This window comes from Diorhabda carinulata, chromosome X (genome assembly GCF_026250575.1).
Source record: "Diorhabda carinulata isolate Delta chromosome X, icDioCari1.1, whole genome shotgun sequence".
NCBI classification, from domain to species: domain Eukaryota; kingdom Metazoa; phylum Arthropoda; class Insecta; order Coleoptera; family Chrysomelidae; genus Diorhabda; species Diorhabda carinulata.
This window is the reverse complement of record NC_079472.1, coordinates 16,592,271-16,619,238: the sequence shown is the minus strand read 5'-3', so window position 1 is coordinate 16,619,238 and position 26,968 is coordinate 16,592,271. Positions and strand designations below refer to the sequence as shown.

General features: G+C 30.5%; 3 protein-coding genes across 6 annotated transcripts in view; 2 read left to right on the top strand and 1 right to left on the bottom strand.

Annotated features, from left to right (window-relative positions):
* Positions 1–2,161: 2,161 nt before the first annotated feature.
* Positions 2,162–10,907, top strand: LOC130900653 (ankyrin repeat domain-containing protein 13C). Its single transcript, XM_057811401.1, has 10 exons — positions 2,162–2,315; positions 2,404–2,445; positions 2,497–2,601; positions 2,784–2,915; positions 4,414–4,625; positions 5,842–5,973; positions 7,208–7,378; positions 7,517–7,666; positions 7,720–7,967; positions 8,850–10,907. The coding sequence occupies exons 1-10, from the start codon at positions 2,204–2,206 to the stop codon at positions 8,863–8,865; spliced, it is 1,320 nt and encodes a 439-aa protein (XP_057667384.1). The 5' UTR covers positions 2,162–2,203; the 3' UTR covers positions 8,866–10,907.
* A 1,323-nt stretch (positions 10,908–12,230) lies between these two features.
* LOC130900652 (DNA helicase MCM8-like) lies at positions 12,231–24,229 on the bottom strand. 4 transcript variants are annotated; one of them, XM_057811399.1, is made up of 12 exons: positions 24,083–24,229; positions 17,471–17,841; positions 17,161–17,420; positions 16,600–16,704; positions 16,377–16,532; positions 15,574–15,790; positions 15,363–15,523; positions 15,099–15,311; positions 14,929–15,044; positions 14,654–14,873; positions 12,543–12,704; positions 12,231–12,487 (listed from the first exon to the last, which is right to left on the bottom strand). In XM_057811399.1, exons 2-12 carry the CDS (start codon positions 17,808–17,810, stop codon positions 12,284–12,286), a joined length of 2,154 nt encoding a protein of 717 aa, XP_057667382.1. In that variant the 5' UTR covers positions 17,811–17,841; positions 24,083–24,229; the 3' UTR covers positions 12,231–12,283. The 4 variants fall into 4 exon arrangements, with proteins under 4 accessions (XP_057667382.1, XP_057667379.1, XP_057667380.1 ...); XM_057811396.1 differs by lacking the exon at positions 24,083–24,229 and adding an exon at positions 17,877–18,456 and having other exon boundaries at positions 17,471–17,827; XM_057811397.1 differs by lacking the exon at positions 24,083–24,229 and adding an exon at positions 17,877–18,290 and having other exon boundaries at positions 17,471–17,812.
* LOC130900651 (low-density lipoprotein receptor-related protein 1) overlaps positions 19,106–26,968 on the top strand; it is a 57,766-nt gene continuing 49,903 nt past the window's right edge. Inside the window, exon 1 of the mRNA XM_057811395.1 lies at positions 19,106–19,495. Coding sequence (XP_057667378.1) covers positions 19,402–19,495 — 94 coding nt within the window. The 5' untranslated portion in view covers positions 19,106–19,401. The remainder of the gene's footprint in view (positions 19,496–26,968) is intronic.

Below are 26,968 nucleotides of genomic sequence, written 5' to 3'. Positions count from 1 at the left end.
TATCCAAATATTTTCATTCCTATTTTAAAAAATAATATTTTGACATCATATACTGTCCAATATTTTTAAAAAGACATAAAAAATGGTAGATTTCCGCTTAATGGTGTTGTTTTAATGAACAGAGTGTTAAACTCGGCAATTCATCACTTTCCCTACAAACTAAAACAACTAAAACTTGCGCCTATTGTTCCAAACGCTAATTTGGAACTGTTTGAAACATTACTTCTGGTAAGGTTCCCTCTTTCACTTGCTTGCTTGCTCCTTCCTTTCTATCATTTAAATCGCTGTCTGGTTTAAGCCCACATTTTTGGTGCGCTAAACTTCTTGAATGTATTGAGAAACCAGATTGTAGTGGTTGTCTTCTCTTAACATTTTCACTATGATATAGTCGCCAATGTGCGACTTCCAATTCCCCTTGTTCACAGTAGAAAAACGTGTTCAAAGCATCATCGCGCACCTCATTGCTTTAGGGGTTTTCTAGCGAATTCCTCTTTCCCATAATTTGCACGTAGCGCTCAAAATACCCATACCTAAATAGAAATTGTATAAGATGATATCCAACTTCGCTATGGTGACTTTCTATCCAAAGTTGCACATGTGGTATTAATCTCTTTCACAATTTTTCTCCCAAGAATTTTGCCATTCTTCTACCATGTGAGTGCTTTCTTTCTGTGCTCTTCTCACCCCGAATACCTCTACATTCCCAGGTATATGGAAAGCAAGAAGTTTTACCAGAATAACTCCCACAATTATCATTATGAATGGTTCTTAGACTGTCCGATAAGCCTAAGGCTCTTATCTGTCCGAACAGCAATAAGTGCTGCTACATCTTCAGCATATCGTAATAACGTCTCTTTTGGCATCCGTTGTTGTACATAATGCCTACACTCTATTTCATCTAACAATGTATTACTACTAAATCTGGTTCTATTTTCTTTCCTGCAGTAGGTTTTCCCTAGACTTATCAGTCCTATTTGGAAAAAAGAATTGACACTTGTCCAAGCGCCATTTGTCGTTTAAAATTTCTGTAATAATGGAAAAGCGATGGGTTTCCAATTTATAGAGCTATTTTACACTAGATTTGAAAATTTCTATAAACATACAATAAGCTGCCCACTAGCACTGTAAAGTTAACAAGGGTTCACATTTTTATACTGGCCAATTTTTTTTCATTTCAGCGTGTGTTAATAAAGTTTGAAAGTCTTTAAAATATTTTTAAATTAAGCCTCTCAAATTGGGGGCTTAAACCGATTTAATCTTTGGTTAAACAACTATAATTTAGGTAAGTTTGTGTTAAAAAACACAACAGAAACAATAATTATCGCTACAGATAATATACAATATTATTAATTCTGCTCTCATAAGTAACAGAACTTACCAATACTAAAACTTGTTTTTATTTGTTATCCTAAAACTTAAGTCCTATTTAAAAAAGAAGATTTTGACGTTTGCCTAAACGTCATATAGTTAAATATTTTTGTAATGACGGAAAAAAGATTGATTTCCACTTCCACACTAGATTTGAAAATCATTCGTATATACATACAGTAAACTTTGTTATTTAATACATAATATCATACATAATAATAACACTAATAACATAGTACTAAATCTAGTTTTATTTGTTTATCCTAATCAACGTTGCCAGATATCTTTAATGAAATTATGATGTAGTGTTGTTAAACACTTGATTTTACTTGAAAAGGATAAAAAAGCATATATTCCTAAAAAATATATATATAATTTTTACGCATGCAATAACAATCTTATATAAGTGCAAAGATATTTAGCGAGCCATATAAATGTGTACATTATATAATATTTATCTTTTTACATAAATATTTCAAAAATTTATTAAATATATAAACAATTATAAATGTATCAAACACATATTTGCTGTAACAATACTAAATGGAATAAAAAACAATTAAAATTTATTCGACCAATTGAAAAAACTGGTCAAAAATGTTCTCAAGAATTTTCTCAAAATTATCAAATGTGTTTTTTTATCAGGAACGATAAATATTAAATTCTGATAGTTATGTAACATCTGGAAACACTGATGTTAATTCTTCTTTTTCTCTATTGGCTTTTTATATATAACGACATACAGCTAGTGATGTTAACACTTATCTTTGCTATTTTTAAGAAAGAAGACTTTGACGTTTATCAAAATGTCACATATTATTTAATTATTTTTGTGATGGCGGATGAAAGCGATGGTTTTCCACTTCATAGAGCTGTTTTCGAAAACGACTTACCAAATTTATCTCGGTTAATAAGGAAATACGATGTAGCGTTAAAGGATAAACATGGTAACCATTATTTATTATGTCAACGTATTACTATTGAAATTTATTTTTAGGTTATTTGAATATAAAATTTGTTTATCTTGATTTTTAGGAAATACAGCTTTACATCTGGCTGTTATGCTAGGAAGGAAAGGTATGTAAATTGAAAATTGATAGGGTAATTAATTAATGTTATTTCTTGTAGAATGTGTACAGCTGCTATTAAAACATGATGCGCCTGTGAAGGTGAAAAATGGTTTAGGTTGGACTGTTCTAGCAGAAGCTGTCAGTTATGGAAATCGACCTACAAGTAATAGTTTGAACACATTTAGTATTAAACTCTATATTATTATTTTTGCTTGGATATTTTCTAAATTTTCTATACCAAAGTATAATTTTTTTTGTAGTGAAGGATTACGTTTTGTTTATCTAAAATAGTATTTATCTTTAGTGGTGAATATACAAAATTTTAGTTTGTTTTGAATCTTTTAGTATCTTGTTTGGTTAGAAAATTTAGGCAGCAGTCTAGAGAACAAATGGAAGAGAGAAGACCAAATTTAGTGAAAGCTTTAAGTAAAATTAATGATTTTTATATGGAATTGAAGTGGGATTTCCAATCATGGGGTGAGTATTATAATAAAAGCTATTAATAAATGTAATAATATAGTTTTACTAAAGAATAGGACTCTAAAATTATATAAATTACAATATTTGGTCAGCTTTCTTATTTTAAATCCATTTGATCAAGTTTTTTCTTTTGTGTCCTTATACACAACATATGTTCACAGTTAAAAGATATATTATTTTCAGCATTATGATTTTATATAGTATATATCTGAATAAAATTTGGAATTACAATGTATTTTCTGTTAACCTGTGAGTAAAAAACACTAAACAGCTCAAGTCTAATAAATCTTTCTACTTTTCTAATTCCTTTGTGGTACTTTTTATATAAATTTGGTAAATCTAATGTATATTATCAAGAAACTAAAGGCATAATGATTAACTTTAATGTGAAGTTATAAATAAGAAAATTTTTAAGAATTGTCATCTAGATACATCGAGGACATCTAGATATTTTAGATTTGATATTAGACAACTCAAGAATTTGTCAACTGGAAAAGATCCTTTCAAAATTTAAAACTTTTTGATATAAATGTGACTTTCTTTTCGAACAGTAGAACAAACAATATAGAAAGTTTGTATTGTGAGTTCATTTGAATACAGAGAAGAGTCTGTGGGATTATTTTGATGGTTAAAATAATGACAATTTTATCTCAAATCATAAAAAAAGTTTATGAAAACATTAATACCTTCTGGGATTAATTTCATTGGTCCAAGCTTGGCATTTTAGCTAATCAGTTATCTTATACGGACATTAAAGTTTTCCCAAAGTTTTGTAACAGAAAATTATCTTATATATAGGTACAAAAATGTACTTAAGATCGGGATATAAATAGTATAGATAAAAACCAGAGATGTGTTCAAGAAAATATTGTAATGACGTTTTTTCTATAAATAGAGAAAGCATCAGGGTAATCTTGGTGAAAAGTTTTTGAAGACTACCCCCCAGAAGTAAGATTTAACTGCTATAACTTGGGCTTTGACTGTAAGCTTCATGAAGATGCTTCTAGAATTGGATCTACAGCTGGAGGTCAATTATTATATAATTGACAAACAGATTGGAAACTTGCTCAGGTTCAAACTGTTTGAAAAAAAGACAATTTCCAACAACTACCGTTCAACTGCTTTAGTCCCAGCCATTGCCAAGGTCATGAGAAAAGTCCTTCACCAGCAAATCTGACTGAAGCTGTAGAGAAAGGTTTGAGGTCAACATCGGTGTAACCCAAGGATGCATCTTGTCACCTCTCTCCTGTACATAAACGATGTACTCGACAAAATTGAAAACCTGATAGGTAGCTTCACCGAAGCTAGCGCACTGGTGTCTTGTGTTTGCTTTTTACATAAAAAAGGCAACATTGTGATATTCAACTAATCTATTATTGTTATGTGTAAATTATTGTTGATAAATAATTGAAATTGTAATATAAGTTATATTATTGTTCAATGTTTTGTAAAAAAATTTTTTTTCATGTGCATAGCCCAATTAAAATATTTTCAGTGCCCCTTGTTTCAAGAATCTTGCCATCGGACATCTGTAAAATATACAAAAGTGGTGCAAATATAAGATTAGACACTACCCTAGTGGATTTTTCAGATATGAGGTGGGAACGTGGCGATATATCATTTATTTTTAATGGAAACGCAAAACCTAATGAAAGTCTTACCGTTTTAGATAATGTAGCTAAAGTTTATCAAAAAGTTAGACACGAGGTAAGCCTATGACTCATACTTTTATTTGTTTTATTTGCACAATAGTGTGTAATAAAAATTTAACAAACGTTTATCATTCAAATAAATTTTGTTTGGATCATTGTTATTAGAAAATAGAAAACGTTTATATATAAAATCTGACTAAAATATTATTATAAATTTATAATAAATTATTATAAATTTGGCAATACAATCAGATTTGAGGTCGACTAAATATGGACATGTTCGAAATAAACCATAATAAAATTAATCTTATCAAAATAGTTTCCTGGATAGCTTATTAGGTATCGACTTCCTCTATTCGAATTGGTGAAATACAATACAAAATCATTAAAAAAAAACAGAATATAGATAAACAGTGCTTAATAAACATATAAAACTTCATGATTAACAGTAAATTGAACCTGCAAGTAAAATATAAATGCAAATTAGTTTTTTTGAATTCTGTTGAAATATTAGGGAGTAAATTTAAATTACAATTAACTAGATACCTCTATTTTTATAAATATGATAATTTGAATAAACTTCCAATCTTGCTATAATAAAATAGAACAGAAAACTTTATTTTGAAGCAGTTAAGCTTGGTAATATATCAGTACCGTAAAGTCACTTTGGTCCACTTTTAAACTTTAACTTGTCATAACTTTTAAACCAATTGTTATAATATTTCTTCTTAGTCTTATTTTGTAGGTCTGTATTAGTACTTCCAACTTTGAAATTGGCAAAAAAGCTGAAGAATTTCCAAGTCCATTTTTTTTAAATTGTGTGGTCAAAGTCAGAAAACGAAGTTAGGTTACTTTGGTCACACATTGTTTTATTTAGAAAATGTAAAGACACGCTGAAATATAGGTGACTTCGATTGCCAAATGGGCTTATGTTATTTTTTGACTTTTGGGCATATATGTCATGTAAAGTGGAAGTTTCTACCTTAACAAATATTGTACAGGGCGAAAAAGGGAACAAATAATACATTAAATAAAAGTACTGAGAAATATATTGTTAATGGTGGTTTTCTGAAGAGACCATTCTAGATTTTATATAATAGAGGAATATAATTTATAGTATTTTAATTTTTAAATCATTTCAATTGAAATTTGCCTTTATTTCCCACTAGTTTAACTAGCACTCAATTTTATCTTAATTTTTTACTTTTTTGAAAAATAATCCTCTACGTTTATGGCATTATATTTAATGTATATATGATTGTTGTTTGTAGGAGAGTGAAATGGAAATTGAAGACGAAGTGGATTTATTAATGTCTACAGATATAATGGCAGCACAGATTTCCACGAAAAGCATATCTTTCACTAGGGCCCAATCAGGTTGGATTTTCAGGGAAGATCGTAAGGTATTTTAACTAAAATTCAATCTTGTTGGATTCAGTATTTAATACATCAATGCATAACTCACTGGTTTACTACAGGTTTTTATTCAAATTTTCTTTTTATTTATCAATATAGTTACCATTGACAATCAGTAGAACGCTTTTCCAAGCTCTCTTTGGATCATTTTTTTCAGGTATTTAAACCACTACAGCCAGAGAGACATTGATCATAGTGCTTTGTCTTGTGGTAGTATCTTTTTATTTTCTTTGTCAATATATCCAAGAATATACAGCAATTACCACTGTTGATTGTTCATTTTTTCACTCAGGTGATTACTGCTTTAATCAAAATGTGTGGAAGTTTCTTCTATGGTTATATATCGATGCAAAACATGTCCAAATAGTGATGTGGATAATCAATTTGTTATTTGTGCAGTACCAATTTGGAAAGAAACTTTCCATTGTCGTATAAACACTTCATGTGACAGCTATCCTCTCAATTTTTTGTATTTACTTATGTACCCACTACCTCTTTTGGTCTTTTTGTTTTTTGAGCATCATCGGTACTTGCATGGGAACGTTTACACTCCAGATACCATACAATTATGGTTGATTTTCATGGAAGAAAGCTACTTTTCATACCAAGCTTTTGAATCAGTGGATTTGATTAACAGAAAATGTTGTCAATTCGTTATTTTTGTTCCATTGTGAGGAAAGCAGTACCAAGTTGGAAAGAAACTTTTCCATTCTCATTTAAACACTTCATAATAATATTTTTATGTGACAACTATCCTTTCAATTTTACTTTGCGACTTTCCATCACTATTTTCGTGATGTAACTATGCACCCACTACTTCATTTGGTCGTCTTGATCTTTGAGCATCATCGGTACTTGCATGGCAACGTTTAACAAAGTCTAACAAACTATTGGAGGAAAAGGAGCTTAAATTTTCACGTCACTTTAAAAATGGTACTTTAAAGTAAAAATATGATTTATGGTGACCTTTAACCATCAGACCAGTTACTTATTGATTCATGCTAAAATTTTCCTTTTTATAAAATAATAATTATCCTAAATTGACATAATCTCATTTGATTACTGATTTTTTGCATTATCTTCAAGTCAGTATAGATGGTGGAAGAGTATATTGTCGTTCCGGACTAATTTTCCCATGACACATGTTGCTTTATATCAAGAACCTAACATTTGAATTGAGTATTTTTTCAGTTTTAAATTATTCATTATTGATTTTCTTAGGAAATGGTAGCTGGTCAGTATGAAAGTGACTTGTATACGGTACACGGTTTGCAGTTGGAAAGTCGTAAGAGAAGGGAACATCTATCTTCAGACGATTTGCAGAAAAACAAGGCTATTTTAGAGAGTTTAACGAAAGGAGGGAACTTACAACCTTTAGACCAAGACGGTGCTGTGAGTATTCGATTTTATTATTTGAAGAAGCCGGTATTTCAATTAAAATGATTATTTCTTCAAGTTTTGACTAATATTTCAACTCCAATTGTTTAGAATTGATCTCTCAGTATCCATTTAATAATTTTTATATTTCAGCCCGTTAGAAGAAACAGTCTAATACCTCCTCCCGACAAAAAAGTTACCTGGCAAGAGTATTTAAACGCAGATGTAAATAACTATCCTAGATTAGGAAGAGATTTAGTGTATAAGGAATCTACGAAGAGTTTTAAAGCGACCATAGCAATGGTAAAAGTGATTTAAAAAAATTAAAAGTTTAATAAAATCTTTAATGTTTGTAGAGCTCCGAATTTCCATTATCGGTGGAAATGCTACTAAATGTATTAGAAGTGATAGCGCCTTTTAAGCATTTTTCAAAATTAAGAGACTTTATAACATTCAAACTGCCTAACGGTTTTCCCGTAAAAGTTGAAATTCCTATTTTACCTACGGTTACGGCTAAAATAACGTTTCAACATTTCGAATTCAGAGACGACATTCCTAAACATTTGTTCATGATACCAAAAAATTACGCCGAAGATCCAACAAGGTAAGTAAATAAATAATATCCGAGATGAAATAATAAGTAAAAAGGTGATATAAACCTTGAATTATTATCCTCCATGCACATATCTCAATGTTGAATCTATTATGACAAATAATTTTCCTGATTTTGTGGTTATACAACAAAAATGACTACAATAATTGATCAACAAAATATTTAGGGGAAAAAAATGACAGATCTATTGGCATATTACAATGATATAAACACCCCGCATTCGCCAAACTTGAGATTCCATTAGCATAATAGAACAGGACCGGCCTCATGGACGACTTTGTATCAACCATTGAGGTGGGTCTGGAGTATTCTTGTCAAAAGTATTTCCACAAAATCCATAGTTTTTTTTAGGTATAATGGATTATATATATATATATATATATATATATATATATATATATATATATATATATATATATATATATATATATTGATATTTTTGGATCTATGAGTATCGAAGGAAATATTTGGAGTGATACAGCTTGGAAAGGTTCCATAGGTTGTTTCCTCCTTCTTTTGAAACTCTTTAGGAGCATTTTCTTATATCATAGATAGACTCCAGTTTCAAAAGTACTGTTTTCTTATGCTCCTGATTTGAATACATTTGTTCTATTTTCCATTGGTCCTTTCTATATAGTTTTTTACCAAATATTTTTGAAAAATAAAAGTCTCATTTGAAATAATTGTTGGGAGAAAATTTTTATTCGTGGATTTATTCATTACATCTGTACAACTTGAAAACTAATTTATATGTAAGAAAATTTCTACACTAGAAAAAATTGATGTTTATAGATAAAGTGACATGAGGTTGGAGCTCGATTCTCCTTCTGTATTGGTTGAATTTCATGTTTTCATATGTTTGTTATTTTGTAGGTTTCCAGATTTATGACGGCCTGAGCTGCTGAACTGGTTCGAGCTAAGCTACAAACAAAAACCGGAATTTTTATTACCGTACGATTACGAACGTCAGCGTCAATTGGCGGCAGCGGCGGCAAACCGTCCCTCCAAATTGGTAAAAAAATTATACACAAAAAAACTGAAAAGTAACCATCAAACAACGTTCGCTCAAAATAGTAATAATCCAACGATCATTGTCGAAGTACCGATGTTGTTCACCTTGGGCAGCATCTATAGTACCAACTGTCATTTATACTTGGAATAGTTCCTCTATTTTGTTTATTGTACGGTACCGAATAACAGAAGTGGGATTGAAGGAAAAAAAATCAATTCTTCACCGATTGTGGTCTTAGCAAAGCGGTTCGGTAGCTTTAAGTTTATACTTTTCATGTTAGATAATTTAATAACATTTCCATTATATTGAAATAATTTTTTACATTTTTAAAAAATTATGTCGTTTACTATCATGAGAGTTTTTTCATTCCTGCATGTTTAAATTTGTAAACATTTTATATAAAACATCAAAATAATAAAAAATACATTAAGTATAGTTAGGTTCTAGGTAGTACCAAAGTTTTTTTTATTTATATTCTTATGCAAAATCAATTGTTACCCAATTACTTTTGCCGGCGAAACTACTGCCAACTAAACAAATTTTTTAGATGTTATAAACCTTAGTGTTTTTTGATTTTCGTTTCAAAACTAACCTAAAAATTGTTATTTATATGGTTTTTATCATTTTTTATTGAGTATCTCTCCTTATACGTATAAGTCTGTCCAATTTTATAATAGATGGAAATAAATGTACAAATACTTAAAAAATGCTAATCTTATGAAAAGTCTTTTTATATATAGTAGAATAGTGAAAATTCTCAAATGAAAAGTGGCTTAATTTTATGTTTCACTATTATTATCAGCATCTTTATTATAACAAGTAAATGTTGAATCGTGGACATAAAAAGGATAAAACTTTGTAATTGAAAAAAAATTATTGTGATTCCTGCTGAATAGTACATTTAGTTATTTGGAAATTTTATAGTATTGCGCTCCCCCCCTCTTTTTTGACTCTAGTAAGTCGAATAATTATTCGATTTTAATGATTTTTTTAAAAAATTTTGTTTCTGTAAGAAAAATGGGACCACAGTACTATGAAATTACATTTGTATCCCATAAACACATGCGTAGCAAATCTTCCTTTCTTATATAATTTGTTCTCAAATGTCAAATGATCAATCTCACATTATATACAATAGTCAATAAAAAATTTTATCCATTAAGAAAAACATGAACACCCAATTCTGGACTCAAAGTCTTATGACAATTTTAATTATTTTTCTTGAACCTATTTGAGCGTTTTATGTAATTCAAATATTTAGTTAAAATATTAGCGCTTTTAGTAAATTCTAATGTGGTTGTTCATTTGAACTACTTTCATAATTATGTCATTGTGTATATTATTCGATATTCACAAACTTATCAACAGCATACTCGGGTGGTGAATTTTCTAATTTTAATTAAAATTACAGAAATAATTTGACATTTTCATTTGTTTTTCTTATACCTACAGTTGAGTTCTACTATTTTTTCATGTACTCCAGATATTATTGAACAATTAATCAAAATAAGTATTGGATACACGTTTTTAATAAATTTGTTGTAGTTGGACCATTTGAACTACTGATCGTTGTACTGTATGAGGCACCAAACGAAAATAGTTGTTCAAATTAATTTTTTCATAAAACATAAAAAATTATTGTTCTTTGTCAAAAATTCAAGTACTTAAAATTTTTCCATTAAAGTATTCTTTATATTGTAAAATTTTATCTTGAATGTTAAATTTTACATTGAAAGTTATTTGTATTACTGTTTTCTAGTCCCTAATTTAAAATTTAAAAAATTGTGTTATTTAAAAATTTAGATTGTAAGTTACTGCGTCAATATTTAAAAACAATTGTCAATATTTATTATAAGTAGAATAAATACGTTATTTAAATATTCACAGGGTAATTTTATAAACAATATCTAAATTGTTTATTCGTGTATTATTTATATCTCAATCCATCCCCTATCCCTATATACACACACAAATTTAATGGAATCACTTGTATATTTGCAACAAACATTTGTGTGGAAAAAGTTTGTATGTTTGGTTAATATAAACAACCAAAAATTGTTTCTTGTATAAACTGTGTATTTTTCATGTAAAAATAACAAATTATACAACAAAAAATGGAATGTTAACTTACAGTCAACAACAGAAACCGAGGTAAAACGCAAATGAACAAGTATGGTTTATACTAGTGCTAAATTGGTACCTTTATCACCAAATATTGGCAAAATGTCATTGTCTTTACATGAATACTGAATTTGTTTTGGGTCAGATGTATCCCAAAACAAAGGATTGATAACCTACAGTCAACAGCACCAAGAACCGAGTTAACAGCAAATAAATAAGAATGGTTTCAGGTAGTGTGTCTTCAACACAAGAAATAGTTTGTTGAAAATTGGCGAAATGTTATTGTTTTCAAGTGAAATCAAAATAGGTTGTGGATCAGATAATTACAAAAACAATGGATAATCTACAGCAACAGAAACACAGTAAAATGTAGATGAACAACAATGGTTCCTGTATCTTCAACTCAGAGTGGTTTTGGATCAGATGATTACCGAAACGATGGATTAACAACCCACAGTTAATAACAAACCAATAAGTCAAAATGTCATTTTTCATATGAAATGAAAATGTTAACACTAGAGCTGGTCAATTTGATATGAAACCAGAGCAAGAATGATCCTGACCTGAATCTTTGAGAGGTTTTATACTAATAAGATAAGCCTAAGCAGAGCACAACCTGACTTATATTCCTTAACATACAATAATTTTCTTATGTTTTTTCTGAAAAAATAGAAGGAAAAGAGAATAATGGGTTAATTTTCTTTTATTGGTTTTATGAACTAAATTGGGTATTAGATAATATGGTCATGCTTTATGATTGGAACAGACTCCTTTATTTCCCATTCAATCAAAACTGGAAGAAATGTTAGTTTGATGTTTAGTAGTTGGGCATCGGAGAGTTGCTACTGGTTCATATTTTTATGTATCGCATCTTCTCAAACTAGTATAACTGGAAAATTTCTAAAAGTTGTAATAACTACAAATTAGTGAAGATGAATCTCAAAAGATATTTAGGATATCATGGAGAAAATCATAATAAACATGTGGTATAACTAAACCTTTCAGCAAAGGGGGACAATTTTGATAATTTAATCAATTTATAAGATTTGAAGTGGTAATAAGGATTACGAAACTTTATTTTTTATGGTACCGCAAAAATCAATGGAATGATCTAAATAGAATTGAGATGAAATTTTATTACAACATGTGAAATATAGGAATACAAAGAAAAAATCTAAAAATCAGCTGTAACCAATTGGTATTTGCCTTGACCTTTTTTCAACAGGAATCCTTGTAAATTTAAATTTTCCAAAACCGTGTTGAATTTGTTTTTAGCTATACCCGCTTGTTCACTTAATTGTTTCAGTTCATTTGTACCAAAAATAGATCTTGTTTCTATTTCTGAAATCCTCTGCACTATCCTTAAGAGCCTAGTAATCTAAAAAAAAATTAAATAAAACCAAAGTAAAAAAAAATCCATCGATAATCCATACTTGTGCTTTAGTACTTGTTCCGGTACCGTTTTGAGAACGTGTTTTATCCAAAACTCCAGTACCATCACTGAAAATATCGTTCAGACTCCACTTCATAATTTCTACTACATCTTCGGCGTCTTGCTTGGTTGCCACTTCTCGTAACTCAGCTTTTGCTCTTGCCTAAAAAAACAAAAATATCAAATATACAGGGTGATCTACCTAAAAAATCTATTCTACTACCACTATTCACCCCTTTTTCTATAACTGTATTAAATATATATGCTACAACTCTTCACACAGTTCCAGATCAACGATAAATAATATTTGAGACGATTTCATAAAGGTTGAATCTATAAAACCCAGTAGTAGTAGTAGACCTTTCGAAGTTATAGTTTCCAAAGAACTATCTCAAAGTTCACAATCACGTGGTATCTTTCTATATCATTTTAGGGCAGATGAAGTCCTCCTAAATAATTGTAGAAATAAGTTTTGTCGTTCTAGAACATTTCACAACATTCTAGATTGTAATAGAAGACTATGAACGAATCTAGATTGTAAAAAAAGACTATGAATGGTTCTAGATTGTAATAGAAGACTGCGAACGGTTCTAGATTTTAAAAAAAGACTATGAACGGTTCTAGATTGTAAAAAAGACTATGAATGGTTCTAGATTGTAATAGAAGACTATGAACGGTTCTAGATTGTAAAAAGACTATGAATGGTTCTAGATTGTAATAGAAGACTATGAACGATTCTAGGTTGTAATAGAAGACTATGAACGATTCTAGATTGTAAAAGAAAACTATGAAAGATTCTAGTTTGTAATAGAAGATTATGACTAGATCATTTTACGGCATAAAAGGTCCTTCCATATGGCGTTAGAAGACTAGGTGTCCTTCTAGATAGTTTTTGTCGTTCCAGAATAATTCAAATAATTCTAGATCGTTTTGATAACATTCTAGACCGTTTTAGTAGACTATCAATCATTCCATATAGTTTTAAATCACTTTTGGGATTAGTCTAGATCATTTTATCGTTTTAGGATACATGAGGTTCTTGTGGATTCCTTTAGAAGACTTGGGGTCCTAGATCATTTAAGGTTATATTTTTGTCTTTTAAAAACATTTCACATCATTCTAGATCGTATTTTACAACATTCTAGATCATGTTGAGACGACCATGAATGATTCTAGATCGTTTAACGATACAAAAGGTCCTAGATAACTTTAGAAGACTAAGTATCGTTCTAGATTGTTTTGGTAACAATTTTTTCGTTCTAAACCATTTCACATCATTCTATATCGTATTTTACAACATTATAGATCGTGTAATGAAGTATGTGAATGATTATAGATCGTATTTTACAACATTCTACATTGTTTTGACAACATTCTACACCGTTTTGTATTATTGGCTGAGATTTTCTATTTTCTTTAGTTCTGTTCTCAATTGATTAAACTCTGTAAAAAAGAATGGTTCTAGCCTTGTGAAAGGAACCCCTTTTTCCTACGTATGCCCATACCTAGATTTTCATTTGCTTAGTTCATTTACTGTTTCTAGATTTTCCTTGATCAGCTTTGCTATCATGACTGGTTGATTTTGTTTACAGTTACAGTGTAAATTGAAATGTGCACACCTTTCAATGGTTAGGAAGAGTACCTATTACAATTTTGGATGCATCAGTATACCATAACATGGTATTATTTCTGATTAAGTGAAGGGTGTAATCTTTCCATTTTTTATCACTCAGCAATACTGGAAAGTTCTTTATATCACATATTGGTGAATCGTCCACTAGAAGTCCTAGAAGATGTATGTTTGCCTGTATCTTTTTATGACAAAGAGCAGTAAACTCTAAGATAACTTCTTGCTGTCGTTAGACAAGTCTTCATGGCCTCTGTAATGCAGATACAAGCTACATCTTGCTCAGATGTCACTTTTGCGACTTTTACTTGAATTTTCCTTGGGGTTATTATTCGCCCCATAATCATGGTTTAGGACCATTTCTATTCTTTTGGTAAACATTTCCCTAACCTAACCTACAATAACAATATGTTACACCATAAAAGTTGTCATTTTTTATCGAACTGTATATAAGAAACGTTCAATTATTAAAAACTGTTATTCACTTGAGTTAATCGAATTAAGGAGTTGGCCTGTCTAGTCGTAACAGGAGTACAGTCGCCAGTTTGGAATTGTTTACGCAACGATAGGTAATACTGTTTAATAACACTTTTCGCATCATCTGATAATTGCGGTTTGACATATTTCTGCGCGTAAGCTATATATTTTCTAAATAAATTATGGGGAACCAAATCGGCTTTGGAAGCGTCAAATTTTAAACGGTCTCTGAAATTAAATAAAACAAATCAGTTTGTTCTATATGTAACTGTAAGTAATTCACCTTAAATTTCCATTACTAGATTCTACAATAGACACCGAATTATTTTGGATTCTACTTCTTTCGCTTTGTTCTAAATGTATGCTGACCACGTGCTTCGATAGGAGCCAATCTGTTTCCTAAAAATAACATAAAAGTAAAATTTCAATTCAAGAAATTGTAAGAATACTTACTTCGTTTACGGTATCGAGTAAAATAAATATCAAATCGAATCTTGATAGCATAGGTGAATTCATTTTCAAATTTTCCGCTATTGTTCTGGCTTTATTGTAATGACCTCCTACGGGATTAGCTGCGGCTAACATAGTAACCCTTGTAGGGATAGAACAAATCGTTCCGGCTTTAGCTATACTAATAGTTTGTTGTTCCATAGCTTCTAAAAGAGCCTAACAAACATTTATAGAAACAAATTCGACTAAACTAATAAAAAAACTTACTGCATGCTGGGTAGGCATTTTATCGAATTCATCGATGCAACAACAACCTTGATCTGCTAACATTAAAGCTCCTGCTTCCAAAGAAAATTCTCCCTCTCCATCTCTAGTCATTGTGACTGTTAATCCAGAACTTGTACTTGTATTTCCACATACGTAAACCCCTTAAATAATCATTATTTTTCCTCGAAAATAATATATATGATATACTAACCTCGAGGTGCAACATTCGTACATGCTTGTAACATCTGACTTTTTCCCAATCCAGGATCACCTACGACTAATACATGGGATTCTCCTCGGAATGATTCAGATTTAGTACCACCGAATAATGCCAAGAGAAGACCAGCTTTAACCATCTCATGCCCATATATATTGGGACATAGAGATTGTACTAAAAGGGCGAATGAATTTTGAGCACAATGGATTTTCTGAAACAACACACCAAATATTACAAACTCTATAACAATAATTCTATTCCATCTAAGTATGACTACTGTTTAGTACCACTACAACAACACTTGAAGTTACACTGTCTGGTAGTGAAAGTCCTTTATAAGATATCTGGATGGCCAAAATCTGTTCTTGAAAGTCCTTTATAGAATATGAAAGTCCTTTATAAAATATGTGGAAGGCTTGAGCCTGGTATTAAAAGTCCTTCATAAGATATCTGGAAGGCCTGAGTCTGTTCTTGGAAGTCCTTTGTAGAATATAAAAGTCCTTCATAAAATATGTGGAAGGCTTGATTCTGGCATTAAGAGTCCTTCATAAGATAACTGGAAGGCTTGAATCTGTTCTTGGAAGTCCTTTATAGAATATAAAAGTCCTTTATAAAATATGTGGAAGGTTTGCGTCTGGTATTAAAAATCCTTTATAGAATATGTGGAAGGGTGAGTCTGGTCTTAAAAGTCCTTTATAAGATATCTGGAAATCTGGAAGGCTTGAAAGACATGACAGTGAGACTGTTTTGTGTAGTGGTACAGATGTTACATATCATTTTTAACAAATATAACTTACTTGTATATCGAAATAATCATTTTGATTGAAAGATATCCCGTTGTTATATTCACCTTTACATTGTTTTTTGTTGTTAAAAACTGATATCGCTTTTAAATAAAGATTGAATATGGAGTTTTGTTTATTTTTACCGTTGTTACTATTAACATCTCTTACCTTAAACGAAATTTTTAACTGTTTCAATAATTGTGATTCTAATATGCAAATTATATGATAAACTCACGTTAATTATACCAGAAATAGTTACGTCATCCCCTGGGAAACAAGTATTTACTAAATCTTCTGTTAATTCACAATCGAGAGTTCTTGGAGTTCTGGCATGGTCATACTAAAAAATACAAGCTAGTTAATCAAACTTATAGTCAGCGTTTGAGCACCTTATTCATCAAATTTAATCTAACTCCTATTGCAGCTAAACCATTTGAGCATATAAATATGATATCTTTAAAATATCTAATCAAGCATACATTAAGTAAAAATAGTCAATAATTTAAGAACCTTTTATAAAACTAACGAAAACCTCATCATTTCAAATCCCACGATAAAGGTATTATCTAAATGTACATCGAATCAATACCCGGAAGTAAAACAACCACCAATTATTAGAATACTGGAAAATTGTAAACTTCAAATAGAAGAAGAGACATTTTTGAACATACAAATTAAAAAAAGGAAATTAATGGTTACACACCATTCTTCAAATTTGTAATTAAATTAATTGGAGAAAAATCATTAGAAAAAACATTTAAAAAGGTGTGAAAGTAAAAAGTTATTATTTTCTTACCTGGTCAGCCCAATGTGGTTCCTGAATCTTAACCGATTGCCAACTGACAAATTTATCATAAGGAGAATCGAGTTCCACACTAAAATTAGTCTTGGCTTTACAATCTTTAGTCTTACATCTAAGTGGTACTGTGTAAACATTATCTGGTTGTTTTGATATTTGAGTACCAAAGCAATTGCTACATGTAAACGTTAAATACTGAGCAATTAACTTTACATCACTAGTTTTTATCACAGTTCCTTTAATAGTTACCAGTTTACCTAAAAATATTTCAAGTAGAGACTTATTTACCGATTTTTATTAAATTTACCAATGTATTGAAACCTGAGTTCTCTTAAATGTAAAAATGGTTCCACATTACAAATTCTTGCAGTTATCGGTTCGAATAATATCAAATTTTGTTCGTTTTGTTCTTCATAATACTTGGTAATTAAATCGTGCATGGCTAAACTTATACAATTTAAACAATATTCTGAGTCATTCGATAATTCTTCTTTAAATTCGGGCCAATATGTTAATATGTTCTCGTCTCCAGTTATTTGTTTAAAATCCAAGTTAAATAATTTATCTTTGGCGATTTCCGGTAAAGAATAACACGTTTGATTTTGTTGAAAGAATGTTTTGAACGTATTTACGTGTTTTTTTAACATCTCTTCGTTTATATGATCTAAAATCAATAATCTAAACAAATAATAATTTGAATTTAAAAAACACACCTGCATCGGGGAAATAAAGTCTGAACCCTAAATATCCATAGTTTGGTAGATTATTTACATCACTAGGATCGTCACCTTTATATTTACTTACTCTTTTATAATTCTTTTTAAACCAAGGTTTCGACATTTCAAAAAATAGAAATTTAACTTTATTTAAAACAAATATTTTTTGAATATTTTTGAATTTGTTTTTTATGGTTATGTATGGTTGATTATCAGAATAACCAACTGTTTTTTTGTTCCGGCTAAGCTCACTTGAAGCAACAAAATTATTATTTATTGAAACAAATTATTATTATTACAATCAATATTTATCAGCTTATATCTAGTAAAAGTTAAAAACCTTTTGTGTAATATTTGTCTTACATCATAAACGTATGTTTGACATTATTTTTTCGGATCTTGTAGTATAAGTCACAACGTTACCATATTGCCAACGTACTCATTCTAAATAATAAAACAGTTTTTGGATTGCTTCATTTTAATTTATCATAATATTAGAGACTGTAATATAAACTATATTTCTTCAAATGTACTTTAATTTTTTATGTCTACAAATAGTCGTTTCATTGATGCAATTAATTAAAAAATCGTAACCACCGCCTATATCGTGATTATTGTTGTATCAGATGCTGCATCTTCTCAAGGACGAAGGTAGGATAGGATCTCTTAAGAATAAAGAAGTCGAAGACAGAGATAGGACCAATGCCTATTACTAGAGATGGCATAAATTAATTAACATGTTATTTACACGTTATTAAAAAATTTATATTAAAATTATAAGTTGATATTTTAATTAAACTATTCACTGCATAGAAAGGGAAAAGGGATACCTTTATTTCAATTATGAGGTTCTCAATGTAGAATAAAAAATATTTTTCAATGTTTTTTATTTTGAAAAAGTTCGTCATACTAACGTATAGATTCAACAATAGTTTAAGGTGCCAGCAAGTTGTTGAACTATTATCTAAAATGGTAACAATGTCAAAGTAATCTATCAGGATTAACAATTTAATTGCGTAAGTTTTTAATAAATTAAATGGTTGTATAAATAAATAACTTTGCATTTAAGTAGCGATCTGAAAAGTTATAATACTGGTTGTCTATATTATTATAATGTTGTTAGTTCAATGACCCGTTTTCTAGCATCTCCATTCAAGTATTTGGCAGCTGTTCCCCGAATCCAAAGCTTCCATCTCTAGACACAATTATTGAATGGGTCAATGTGCACTCCGTATTTTTTTGCGGTAGACGAGCATCCGAGATCGTAGGTACCTGCTCGATTTGTTATTGTTTTGTGTTTTTGTTGTCGTTCACCCTGAAACCCAGCTACCTTTTTACAGAAATCGTAACCGTCCTAAGATGCTACCCTGAGAAACATTCTTTTGTGGATCTGTGAGCGTGTTTTAAACAAAAAGAATAAACAGTTATAGATAGTTATCACTATTTTTTTTAATAAATTCGTTGAATAATGGTATGAACTAAAATTTAAGGGGTTGTTTACGTCGTTTTTGCCCCTTTCGAGATGTTGTATGTGTTCGTATTTGTAGTGCTTTTTGCATTTTTAGCAAAATCTCAGGATATTCAGGATCCTTCGGATACGTTTGGAATAGAAACAGGTATTTTCAATTACTTTATATGTAATCTTTGTTGACTATTTAATATAAATCAAGTTTGTTATGAAAAATACCGGCTCCAGTGGCGTGGCTTTATAGGTTTATATAAAAATAAAATATTGTATTTTGCCTTTCGTACAATACTTATTCTTTCATCCTTATATTTCTTGTTTATAAATGGCGGTAGTATGATTCTTTCAATAGACTAAAATCACATTAACATCGAGTTTATTAAATTAAATTTGTTTACACTTTATTAACTATATAAACAAATGAACATTATTGGTCGTTATTAAGATTAAATAACCGCAATGGGAATATATTTCGTATGGTATCGCTTAAATATTATAAATAAGCGATTATTTAATCATACCATTGATAACGAGATCAATTTTTAGTTGTCTGGGAACCCATTATAAAATTTGAAATAATCTATCGTAATTCGTAGGGGAAAGTGAGGTTAAAAGACGATCTTTTAAAAATATTGACCATTATTTATTTAATTTCAGATTAATTTTTTTTTGTTAACATACGTCTTTAAATTTGTAATATGTCAATTGTTTTACATTGGTGCCACGTTTCCAGTTGTCATAAAATTATATTATAAATTGATTATGTTTATAATCAATTCTCACATTGGAAAATAGTAGAAAGTTTCAGTATATGTATGTATATATATATTTATATATATAAAATGCAAATGAAAAAGAAGAAATTCTTAATTTTGAACATAATACTAATATATTAACAATAAAGATCGATGACAAACTGCCGGCAACGTTGAGTATGTAATTTTCCCTAAAAAACAAATAGAAATCGTCCAGGTTTTGATCAGGTTAATAAAGTGGATGATTTTACACTACCACGCTGAAATCTACCTCAAAGTACAAGAGGAAATTTCCCAATTCCCTCCTTCGGCTGCTATGACGCCTTCGTCGGGGTTGCTCCTGTAACCTGGTGAACCGCTTCAACAGCCAAATAGTCGAATATAGGGATTAGTATGTGCTGTAGCTGTATTCGCTTATTTAAATGAAAAAAAATCTGATACACTCTTGAAAAAGCTGTTTCATTTTAATACAAATCACACTACCTTTCCAAATCCACCACACTTCCAACACTGCAGAAGAAAAGTATTGGCCCTATATCAGGGCCAAGCCTAAAAATTCACCTCCCCACTTGAATATTGTCCTCAACCAATAACAAACAACCCAACGAACTTCTCTTAGAAATATCTTGACATAAAAAGGAACCTATCACACCCTTACGCAGATGGGGGGTTTCTTTCACTCAGTCTAGCAATAAAGTGATTTTTTTATTTGATTAGGAAACTTCAACAATCTTTTGAATATCGAAAAAGCGAAAATCATTCTTAGAACTTTGAATTGATCTATCGGTTTTTTTTTATTTTTGCCTTTCTTGAATTTCGAAATTTTTGGAATTGGAATTTTGATAGACCAATTATACCATCTGAAAGGTAAAAAATTGGTCATAAAAGGTCAGTTGGTCAGCGGTAGAAAATTTTTGATTAAGAGTCGAAGTTTTTCAAGGTCATCGGGTAATTTTAGTACCTTATTCACGAAAAAAAAAATCCACCTGTTCCCGTTCGAGAAGTATCACTGATAATTGGTCAGCTTATATAAATATTTGTTCAGTTTAATTTGATATTAAAAAAAAAAATTAAATAAATTGTAATTGTCGTAACGCGCATGGACTGTTTCATTGTATTAGATCAGTGAAGTGTAATATTAAATTAACCAACTATTTATAAAAGCTGACCAATTATCAGCCAATGATTCTCGATGGGATGGAATTATTTTTTTCATAAATGAAGTGCTATAATTTCTCAATGATCTTGAAAAACTTTAACCCTTAATAACAAATTTCCTAACGCTGACCAATTAATAAGACCAACCGACCTTTTATGATCAATTTATAAGACCAACCGACCTTTTATGATCAATTTATAAGACCAACCGACCTTTTATGATCAATTTATAAGACCAATTGACCTTTTACGACCAATTTATAAGACCAACCGACCTTTTATGATTATGATCTTTTATGATTAATTGATAAGACCAACTGACCTTTTATGATCAATTTATAAGACCAATTGACCTTTTATGATCAATTAATAAGACCAATTGACCTTTTATGATCAATTTATAAGACCAACCGACCTTTTATGATCAATTTATAAGACCAACTGACATTTTATGATCAATTAATAAGACCAATTGACCTTTTACGACCAATTTCTGACCTTTCGGATCGAAATTTCACACATGGGGGTGCTAAGATCGCGGAACCCATTTTCTATTGAGAAAAAAAAAAGGTTTACGGAAAAGAGTGGCGAAAGGGAAAAAAATTAAGTCTAAAATGAAAACATGCATTTTGGGTTATACGAGGGTGGCTCAAATGTAAACCGGATTTTTTGTTTAAACGCTCGAAAAATTTAGTGTCAAAAAATTGGCTGCACTGAATGTTAGACTGGTCTCTAAAGAATCGTAGCATCGATGTTTTCAGCCGATTTTGGACGACTTTCACGAAATTCAACATGTAGTGTCGAAGCGCATTGCTGCTGGTTTAATCCACGTCAAAAACCATAAAAAATCATCGCAGAAAATGGTAATTTTATACTTTCGCTCTAGAAAATTAGAAAATCATCCGATTTAGATGAATTTTTTTTAAAAATCTTCGTTTTGACGACGGATCTATGAAAAAAATGGTAACTTGTATTGGTTAGGTTAGGGTAGGTTAGGGGGGTGAGCTAAAAATTTAAAACAAAGGTTCATATTTGGTCTGCTTTTCAAACAAAACCTCCCAACGCCTCTTTAACAGTCAACCTTAGTAATATACCATTTTTTAAAATGATTAAGAATTTTCAATTTTTCAAAGTTAACTTTTAATATTGTACACGTGATTAAAATAAATGATTTCAAGAAAGTTTTTGTTCATATAACTTCAACGATTACTTAATAAAAAAGGTACAAACGATTATATGTGAAAAAAGGTCAATTTTAAGAGAAATTTTCATTATTTTCAATTATCAAAATATAATAAATCAACATTTTTCTATATTTTTTTTTCCAATTTGTTCGTTTTTTTGTTTAAATTATGAAAAAAAATATAACAACTTCATTTGATTATTTGGAAAAAATTATACGTGAATGCGTGCATTTTCATGAACATTTAAAGCCCTGAAACCAATATAAGTTTTAATTTTTTTCTATTCTTATAATTTCTTACGTAAACCCGCTGTAATAACGAAAATTTAAAAAAAAATTCATCGAAATCGGATGATTTTTCGATTTTCTAGAGGCAAAAAACTAGGGAACCGCGAAAGTATAAAATTACCAGCTGAAAACCTTTATTCACCGCAGAATATCAACCTCAGAGATTGTATTAACTCAAATATCAAAATAAACGAACAAAGTCAAATCCAAATCAAATTAGCAAGATAGAGAACCGTTCCTTTACGAAATCAATGTTGGCCAGCACGATCTCCTGATTTGACGCAATTGGACTTCCATTTGTAGAAATATTTCAAAAGTAATGTATTCAAAACTAAACTCTTCAACTTAGGTGAATCATGCTTACGATGAGATCAGTCACGCTTAAGATGTTGAGTAACGTTGAAAGACAATTATATACCAGATTAGCATGTTGCCAACACGTTCTCGACGATTTAAAAAAAAATCATCGAAATCTGATGATTTTTCGATTTTCTAGAGTCAAAACCAACCTAACATAACCTAACTAAAACACGATCTGAGTACGTTCAACGTTAAAAATGTCAAATTTTATGACGGCATTGTCAGATTTGACATATTCACATCAGTGCTGCCATATCTCGAAGCTTACGTGGCATTCCTTGTATAAACAATAATAGTTAGAAATTGTATCTAGTTACAATGATCAAAATCTTTTTATTCTGATACATTTAGGAAATAATTTATTTGAGAAAAAAAATTATGCAAAAATAAACATTCATTAGAAAAAATTACATTTTTAACCAAGGTCTAAAGTTGAGTATAATTAAAATGTTAGTTACTTCCCGTGTCCGTCAACGAGGTTGTTTATTTGAACGAGTACACACAAATTTCATTTAATTTGCACTTGGATATTATAAGACGCATGTATATACAAATTATATGCACAACGTAATTTTAGTTTCTATTTATAATACACAATGCAATACATAAAAAAAAAATTAATAATGAGAATTGATTTAATATTTAACAAGTACGAGGTTTCTATAATTTTTTATCTTCGCGTTAAAACTGCCGTACGACTTCAATGGATCACTAATACGTTTTTTTTTTCGCCGCGTTTTGTTATATAAAGGGTGTCTCATAAGTAGTAAAATCCTATGCCCCCATTTTAACATGTCGTACCTTGTTAATTCTATGAAAAGTACCGGTTGGGCATTTATGAACAGCCGTCAACCATACCACTAGAGGGCGTATTTGGAAATATTTTTTTTATCTATACACACCCTCCAGAGAGGAATTAATTATTATTAATAATAAATATCATTCTAACCTAAATTACTAAGATTGGGAAACTTAAAATTAGGGTCTTACTCACTAGTGGACGTATCTGCACTATGCTCTGCTTTCTAACTCCATAATTATTGCACTAACTCCAAATGGTTAATCCTCTTAAGTCTTCTGGTCATGTCTGTGTTGTCTATGAGCAGGATTGCCTCGACGTGCAGCAGCTGATGTTCATGGCTACTGGCAAATTTGGTTGTGATTTGGTTAACATTCTCCATTTGAAGATCCCGATGGATGTCACTGTTTCGGCAGTACCAAGATGCTTCGATGATGTTCTCTAGTATCTTATTCGGGAATGGAATCGTTGTACAACTTCGTCCTAGTAGCCAATACACCTTTTTATATTTAACATCAATATAGATACATATTTTTTTTATATAGACCAACAAAGTCTCACGTAGAGTGTTATATCCAGATATTTTGCTGTATTAGTATAAGGAATATCAACATTGTTCATTCCGATATAAAAATTGATGTGAATGTATTTAGTTTCATACATCTTAATACGCCTTCTTTTGGTGGAGCTACTAATTTGAAAAGTAAGACTTTAGGTTTGGGAATATTGACTTTGTTAAGCCATTTCCAATTTTTGGAGTGATCCTTCGTTGCCATACTTTATCACTGGTCTGTGCTACATCTGTCTCATAAATAAAAAAATCCCTACGTACCAATTTAAACACGTCGAAACTTGTTAATTCTATGAAGAGTATCGGTTGGGCAACTATAAACATCTTGTCTTTCATCGCAAGGAAAATTTTATGTATCGTTCCGAAACGAGACTCAAATACGAGGTATACGTTTGGTTATATAGTATAAAAAACATGCGCCTTTTGCTTTCAAGTGGAAACATGTCTTTCAGCTCGTCATCTCGTTGAAATATTAATCACCAAGGAAATATTTAAGGTGTAAAAAGAAATCCAGACTGTACGGATAAAAAACGTTGTATAAATCGAGAGTGTGGATGGCTAGCACCGATGATAGGATGATTAAAGACTTTTAGACGACATTTAAGAAAAAAAATCCATTTTCAGTATAAACGTCGTTTGAATCACATCAATTTTGTAGTAGCAACTGATTAAATCGAGAGTGTGGATGGCTAGCACTCCTGTCGCCTCTTCTCGCCTTGCTTTTCTGTTGTTCCGCTTGGTGTTGGGTTTTCTAGCGCAAATAAAAAGACGCGAGGATAAAAATAAAGTGAGTGACACCGAGGATAGGATGATTAAAGACTTTTAGACGATATTTAAGAAAAAAAAAATCCGTTTTTGGTATAAACGTCGCTTGAATCACATCAATTTTGTAGTAGCAACTGATTAAATCGAGAGTGTGGATGGCTAGCACTCCTGTCGCCTCTTCTCGCCTTGCTTTTCTGTTGTTCCGCTTGGTGTTGGGTTTTCTAGCGCAAATAAAAAGACGCGAGGATAAAAATAAAGTGAGTGACACCGAGGATAGGATGATTAAAGACTTTTAGACGATATTTAAGAAAAAAAAATCCGTTTTCGGTATAAACGTCGTTTGAATCACATCAATTTTGTAGTAGCAGCTGATTAAATCGAGAGTGTGGATGGCTAGCACTCCTGTCGCCTCTTCTCGCCTTGCTTTTCTGTTGTTCCGCTTGGTGTTGGGTTTTCTAGCGCAAATAAAAAGACGCGAGGATAAAAATAAAGTGAGTGACACCGAGGATATGATGATTAAAGACTTTTAGACGATATTTAAGAAAAAAAATCCGTTTTTGGTATAAACGTCGTTTGAATCACATCAATTTTGTAGTAGCAGCTGATTAAATCGAGAGTGTGGATGGCTAGCACTCCTGTCGTCTCCACTTGTATTGTGAGCCTCTAGGAGGCGCTTCGTGAGAGTTGTAGCAGGCATAATAAAAATAAAATATTTGGATTTGGGTTATATTTTTATTATATTATATTTTAATAGTTTATACAGCTATATTAGTTTAAATGTTTGACATTGAACGTATTAGTCGTATTAAAGAGGTGAAACATAACCGGTTGGTTGTCGTCCCGAAAAAAAATTGACTATAAAAAATTAATTTAGATAAATACCGTATAAAATCCAATCTTCCAATCAACAGTCTACGATGCGATATCTTGTTTTGTTTAATAGGTTTCAAGATAAAAACATTTGTCATGAATTATGATCCCCCTATAAAAAGTTGACCTTAGCGAGGTCGATGTCACGGATTCATATCTGACCAATTATTTTACAAATCGAAAAATACATTTAACGCTAGGTAAATAACTTAATTCACAACTTTGTAAAAAACTATTTATTAACATAAAATAAATAAAGTGGATGTCAAAACTATATAGAACACACTGTTGTCTTAAATACTAATCCTATTGTATACAAAAGCTATAATTAATTATATTTATGGTCGTCGCGTCACATAAATACAAGAATAAGGGTAAGTAATTAGATAAGTTAATGGAACTTCAAGAGTGTAAGGGACATATTGAATCGCTTAAGTAAGACGTTGGCTCCCGTCAAGGGACGGTCAGTTTACAATAAATCTTGACGAATACAATGGTAGTAAACAATTCTTCACAGTCACATTAATCTAAGACAAAAATTAGGTAATCGGAGACATACGTTAATGGAGCATAAAATAAGAGGCATATTTTATAACTCAAGAATAGCGAGATAATTCGCTAGTTTTACTTGAAATACATACGATACCTTGAACTATTCGTCGTTAATTCTTCGTGACCAATCTCGGATAAACGTTTTACTACATTTTTTTTGTTTGAAATAGTAGCCGGTTTGAGACTTTTTATCTGGATAATTTAAACATTTTCATTTGTCGTACATCGTAGTTGTATATTTTTCAACAACAATTTGTCTCTATGTTTTTCGACAAATTTTTAAGATGATACTGCAGCTTTTGAATTCATAAATCGAATAAGTC